Source organism: Heteronotia binoei, chromosome 12 (assembly GCF_032191835.1).
Source record: "Heteronotia binoei isolate CCM8104 ecotype False Entrance Well chromosome 12, APGP_CSIRO_Hbin_v1, whole genome shotgun sequence".
NCBI lineage: Eukaryota > Metazoa > Chordata > Lepidosauria > Squamata > Gekkonidae > Heteronotia > Heteronotia binoei.
In genome coordinates this window covers 57,323,110-57,329,578 of record NC_083234.1, presented here as the reverse complement: position 1 = coordinate 57,329,578, position 6,469 = coordinate 57,323,110, and the positions used below count along the sequence as shown (strand labels likewise).

Below are 6,469 nucleotides of genomic sequence, written 5' to 3'. Positions count from 1 at the left end.
ATCGTCTTCAGCTCCAAGCACCACCCCCCTGATATGGACTAAACCATTATGCCACTGGGGGAGGAGGCTCCACGTTTCTCCCCCCCCCGCCCTGAGCTGTCTTTGGTTGCTCCCACCCTCTGGCTTCCTCTTCCTTCCCGGCTTCCGTCCTTTCCTTTTGCTCTGCGGTACCGACTTTTCGCCGCTGCCATGGTGAGTGTGAGGCCCGTGCAAGCGCTGCAATCCGGTTCCATCGGCCGCGGGAAGGGGTTTTCGTGTTATGAGCGTAGATGGGTTCGGGTGTGGGAGGCTCGGAGAACTGAGGCCGTGCTCAATGAGGGGTTGTGGCGAGAGGATCACTGAGAAGTGGGTGGCGGGGTAGAGTAGGCCGCACCGGGGAAGGTTTGGGAGAGAAACAGCCCGGTTTTGGCTGGGGGAAGGGGCGCCTGGGAAAGGCTCCAAGCTACAATATTGGGTTGCTGGTTTCGACTTTGGGCCTTGAATGGGCCGGGCTGGAATTATTTGTAAAGGAAAGGCTATAAGAAGTACTGTCTGAAAGCATTTTAATATCTGTAGTGGCAAAGCTGGGTGTGCTTTTAGAATCTCACGTGACACAGAGAACAGCCAACTTTGTTTCTCTACCGGTTGGAGTGAGGCACCTCTGCATCTCCCTAACCTATTTGAGCTCTTGGTGACCTCGATGTTTCTGTGTGAATGGATCCTCGTAGATTAACTGCCCTTGGTGAAATTTGTATGCACTGTCAACATATATTGGCATTTCATCATCTGCTGGTCAAATATATCGGCCCCCAGGTGTTGTTTATGTGGTTTTAATTGAATTTTATAACCTTAACTGTATTTTTAATTGTTTAAAATATATTAATGTTATTATGCTTGCTGCCTTGTACTTGATTTGAGTGGAAAGGCAGCATAAAAATGTTTTAAATAAATATTTGCATCCTGTATTTAGCAAAGAAACTTATGCTCTCTGTGTGTCATTCAGATAAAAACTAGCAACAGAATACACTGAATGTTCATTCATTAGATAAAAAGCAATTAAAAGTACCAATTGTTATTCTGATGTTGCTGTGTTGCTTTCAAAGTAGCAAGAAGAAAATGGTTCTCTGCTCTAAAGAGCTTAGTCTAAAATGCGATGCAGAGGGAGGGACAATGCAGGGAAGGTATGTGAAAGTCCATGAGCGAGAAAAAGTACCTTCTCAAGAGTATTTTTCTTTTAAAAGAGACAAAAGTGAAATAGTTCCATCTTAAGCAAACTTATACTCTTATAAGCCTATTGGTTTTTAAAATGAACAACAGATGAAGCTGCCTTATACTGAAGCTGACCAGGAGGTCCATCAAGGGCAATAGGCTGGCAGAGGTTCTTCAAAATCCCAGGTGGAGATCTTGTTTCATCACCTGCTATCTGAGCCTTTTAACTAGAGATGACAGGATTTGAACATGGAACCTTCTACAGGCCAAGCAGTAGTTTTGTCACTGAGCCTTGGCCCTCTGTGTAAAATTGCACAGTAAGATGTGCGCAGCTGATATACAATTATGTGAACTAGGCTTACGTGTGCATGGTATGTGTTTGTCCCCACTTGTTTGTATTGTATTTTTTTTAAGTTTGTGTATTCCTGAAAGAATGTCTTCTGGAAATCTGCCATTAATGAGGGCTTGATTAGGAGTGTGTTCGGGTTGAGCCAGGCTTTCGCTGGGAATGGGAGGAGACAACAGAAGGGGAGTCAAAAGGTGGTGATGGCACTGTTGCCAGTACAGATTGAATGATGCCAGTTGATAGTGGGTATGTCTGTTAACAGTGATCATTAAATGGCGCCTCTGTGCATAAGGATAGTACATCTGGGAGCTGAGATTTTGGGAAGGTTATCTATAGATATATTTTTGTGCCAGTGAACCTCACAGGAACCATCTTGTTATTGCTGGACAAAGAGTGGCTAGAATGAATCTTTAGAGTCACTCAGTGCTAGTTGTTGTGAGGTTATAGCTTGAGGACAGTGTGACAATACAAGAAAGTACCTGTACTCTAAACAGAATGTGAAATTATCTTATTACCATATTTTATGTTCCTTCCACGTGCATTCTGCCTCACTGTAGTTTTTATTTCATGTTTCTCTACCCGTTGGAGTGAGGGGCTGGGAGAAAAAACACTTAAAAATATACAGTGCAGTTTATTTCTAGCCTTTGGTAGTACTGCCTAGTCCCAAACCCATGAAGTTCCACCTCATCGCATTTTCTAGATGAGATGATCAGAGATGGCCCCTGTCTTCTTTGGTGTTCTCCTTCCCAAGGAATAGCCCTGCTTAGCTTCTGAGCTCTGACAAGTTCAGGACTAGCCTGGGCTGTTAGGGCTGCTACCAAGGCTTTAAAATGAGGTGTTAAATTGAGAAGGTGCTACAAGGCTGTATCCAGAAGGCAGAGTACAATTTTTTGACCTGTATTTTGCCTCCTGATTCTGAATGTACTTTTGTTCCTAGGCGAAGATCAAGGCCCGTGATTTGCGAGGGAAGAAGAAGGAAGAGCTGTTGAAGCAGTTGGATGATCTCAAGGTAGAATTGTCCCAGCTACGTGTGGCCAAGGTGACCGGAGGAGCAGCCTCTAAACTCTCCAAGATGTGAGTCTCTTTAGTTGCTCTCGGGACTTGAATGTCTGGTGTTGACATTTGGCAATGCTGGACTTCAATGGTCTCATGCAGCATCAGCAATCCTTGCATTTTGCTAAGGAGGTGGGATTAGCCTGCTCTGGTACTGTGGTATTGCAGCACTCCCCATCCATTACAGTTATTAATTAGTTGAGCATAACCAACAAATGTATTTCTTCCTGATAAGGTTGGGATTTGGCATGTCACCCTGTACTTCCTGACCTCTTGACCATGCTTCCCCCCCCAAAAAAACGCATAAAAATTAATTTACAGTTAAGAATCAGTTATGATGTCTGAAGAAGTCTTTAAGATGCCACATTTAATTTTGTTGCGGCAAACTACCCCTTGGGAATGATTGCAGTAGGATAAAGATCATTGGCACAGGGTGTAATGGACAGAGTGCATTAGAATTCTTGTTATGGTTATTTCCACAGCAAAAGGGGTGTAGTTATACTTGCCTATCTACAGATTATTTTTGCAGCCTTAGCTGAGTTATTGACTTGCCCAAATGCAAACCAGTGAATCTGGCTAAGCTGGGCCTTCCAGGTCAGAAGCCAGTGCCCAATTGTCCTTTGACAGTAGAATGTCCAGTGTGCCAAGAAACCACCAGGTTTGCAGTTCTGCCACTGTTATTCTCCTATCTCTCTTTGCCCTTTATAGCCGGGTTGTACGCAAATCCATTGCCAGAGTGCTGACAGTCATTAACCAGACCCAGAAGGAAAACCTCAGGAAGTTCTATAAAGTAAGTCTGAATCAACATTTTTGCCTCCTGCCCATCTCTTGCAATTGATTTGAGTGAAAGGGCAGAGCAAGAGCATGTTGTTAGCATCCTTGTAGCAACATGTAAAAATGTAACATTCTTGAAGTTAAGCAAGCACAGAGCTGATCCAGTGATCTTTATTTAGAAAAAAAAATCCCAGAGCACCTTGAGTAGCAGGGAGCTTTAAAAAAATCTGCAAGGCTAACACCCAACACTGCTCACAACCCCATGGATGCAGTGTGAATCTGCTCTTGCTAAAGTATTCCCCTGCTGGGTGGCTTTCGCTGGACCAGCTGGTCTGAGCAGTTATCCTGCAGGTACATAGCTGGGCAGCATCTGTCTTTGTAAGGAGTGGCAGCTGGCACAGAGTTGGAAGAGAGACTGTATGGAGACTTGGGACTGGGGAAGATGTTGAGCTGGCTTGGGCTATGTCTCCCGCTTGGCTTAGGGCAAGGCTGATATTCGTCAAAGAGGCCATAAAGCAATATTGGCTAGATCATGTAGCAGAATCTCGTTTTGCATATACTGTAGGTCCTTGCCTTCATTGCACTCGCAGTCTAGAGTTTGACAATGAGAGGAGATACAGGAAAGGAAGAAGCAATGAGCAAAAAAGTAATAGATTGGATTGATGGGGAATGTCTGTTATGCACAGGTGTTGTGCTTACTTTGACAACTAAAACATAAAAACCATGCCAGTCTTTTCTATCCTGAAAACAGGGAAAGAAGTACAAGCCTCTAGACTTGCGGCCCAAGAAGACACGTGCCATGCGGCGCAGGTTGAACAAGCACGAAGAGGGTCTGAAGACCAAAAAACAACAGCGGAAAGAACGCCTGTACCCCCCTCGGAAATATGCTGTGAAAGCATGAGCTTCCAGTGTGCAGCTGCCCTGGTGGCTTCCCTTTTCCCATTAAAGGAGTTTTGTCTTTCAAAGTTGTGGCTTTTTGGGGGGGGGGGGGAGTGCGGCTAGGAACACCTACTGGAGATCAGAGTGGCTTTACCTCTGGGAGAATCATAGAGTTGGAAGGGACCTCCAGGGTCATTAGTCCAACCCCCTGCACAATGCAGGAAACTCAAAAATACCCCCCCTAAATTCACAGGATCTTCATTGCTGCCAGATAGCCATCTAGCATCTGTTTAAAAACCTCCAAGGAAGGGGAGCCCACCACCTCCTGAGGAAGCCTGTTTCACTGAGGAACTACTCTAATGGTCAGGAAGTTCTTCCTAATGTTGAGCTGGAAACTCTTTTGCTTTAATTTCAACCTATTCTGGTTCTACCTTCTGGGTCCACAGAAAACAATTCCACACCATCCTCTAGATGACAGCCCTGTTATGTTTTTGTGAAGAATTCTGCAGCCTATATAGCATATTTGGATGTAGAGGCATTAAAATATTGGCCTCCCAGTTTTTGTTTAGTTTTTATTTTAAACTTTATGAGTTCACAGTACAGTTCAAGAGAGTTTAATTTAGTAGATTAAACTTGTGTAAGCTCAATTTGGATCATTACTATGAAGGGAATTGTGGTTAAGCCTCTTCCCCACCACTGTTTTTCTGATCTAAAACTGCTCTTGGGAGTTGCTATTTGCCCCATTTGGAAAGTTTATCCCACAGACATACTTAGTATGGCAGCCCTGATGTGAATTGGGCCCCTACACGTCTGGCAAGTTTTTGTTCAGATTTTGTACCCACTTCGCTCCATTGGGAACCCAAAATAGCTCACAACATTGTTTTCTTTTCATGTATTTTATCTTCACAACAATCCTGAGAGGTTGGTTAGGCCAAGAGTGAGTGACTGGCCCATGGTCACCGAGGGAGTTCCCATGGTCAAATGAAGATTTGAACTGGGGTCTTGCAGATCCTATTCTAACATTCTACCCACTGCACTATGCTGGTTCCAGAGCAGCTTTTAAAAAAACTGGGAACAAACATGGAACTCTCAATTTATCATGTGGCTAGACCATTCCCTGGAAATGGTGTGGCAGGGACCTCAACTGATTTTTTCCCATTCTGCTAAGCAGAGATTACAACTTGTTATTTCCTACCTCCAAGCCCAACATTTGTGCCTGTTATGGGGATAGATTCACACACCTGTCGAAGATCTGGGTAAATAATCTCTACTGATGAGCATAAGTATTTTTATTGTATGCTGGGGCAAATAACCCTAGATTTGCAGATGTTTCCTGGCCAGTATAGCCTCGGGAGGGAGGGGTATCTGCAGGGCTCTTGTTGGTTGGTGGGAAGATAAGGGAATATGAAGTTGTTTTGTAGTCCTTCAGTTTTGGCTCTACTTGGGCTTGCCAATTCCAGCTTGGGAAAATTCCTGTAGATTTGGCCAGGCCTTTGGAGGATGGGGAGAGAGCTCAACAGCAATGTGATGCCATAGTCTGTTCTCCAAAGTTGCTATTTCATCCAAGGGAATGATTTATGTACTCAAGCTGTAAATTTCCGCCTGGAGGTTGGTAATCCTTTCTATACTTTACCAGCAACAAGTCTAAAGCAGCAGTGATTTCACACTCATCTTCTGGAGACCCCTTTCACGAGTTGACAATTGATCCTGGGACATAAGAACATAGTGACAAAAAAAACACAGTGACAAAAAAAAAACCAGGCGCCATCAGGTCCATCAGTGGGACCAGGACGCTAGAAGCCCTCTCACTGTGCCCCCCTCCCCCCAAGCACCGAGAATACAGAGTGTCACTGTCCCAGACAGTGGCTAATACCTGTTTCATATGAAGTATGTTTCTACTGAGCTTTGGGCTCTTCCAGTAAGTGGGAGATTTTTAATACAGGCATGTTTTGGGTGGAGGTGGAAAACGGCATGCAACATTTGGAAAATCGTGTATCTAGCATATGGTAGGAGTAGAGGTTAACATTTCTGGAAATTTTGAAGCCATGAAAAATATGGTTTTGAGGGGAACTGAAATATATGTAGTACTTATCAATTTCTGCTTTGGTGAAATGATCATTTAGCATGTAAAATTGTATTGTTTGGCATACTTATAGAATTTACATGACAAAAAAAATAGTACTTGAAGACCTGCAGACTCTAGCACTCTGTGCTATCCTTGCATACATA

The 6,469-nt window shown here is 44.0% G+C and overlaps 1 protein-coding gene across 1 annotated transcript; it reads left to right on the top strand.

Annotated features, from left to right (window-relative positions):
* On the top strand, nt 1–4,326 carry RPL35 (ribosomal protein L35). The gene is made up of 4 exons (XM_060251602.1): nt 1–192; nt 2,472–2,608; nt 3,296–3,377; nt 4,113–4,326. The coding sequence occupies exons 1-4, from the start codon at nt 49–51 to the stop codon at nt 4,260–4,262; spliced, it is 513 nt and encodes a 170-aa protein (XP_060107585.1). The 5' UTR covers nt 1–48; the 3' UTR covers nt 4,263–4,326.
* The last annotated feature ends 2,143 nt before the right edge of the window (nt 4,327–6,469 follow it).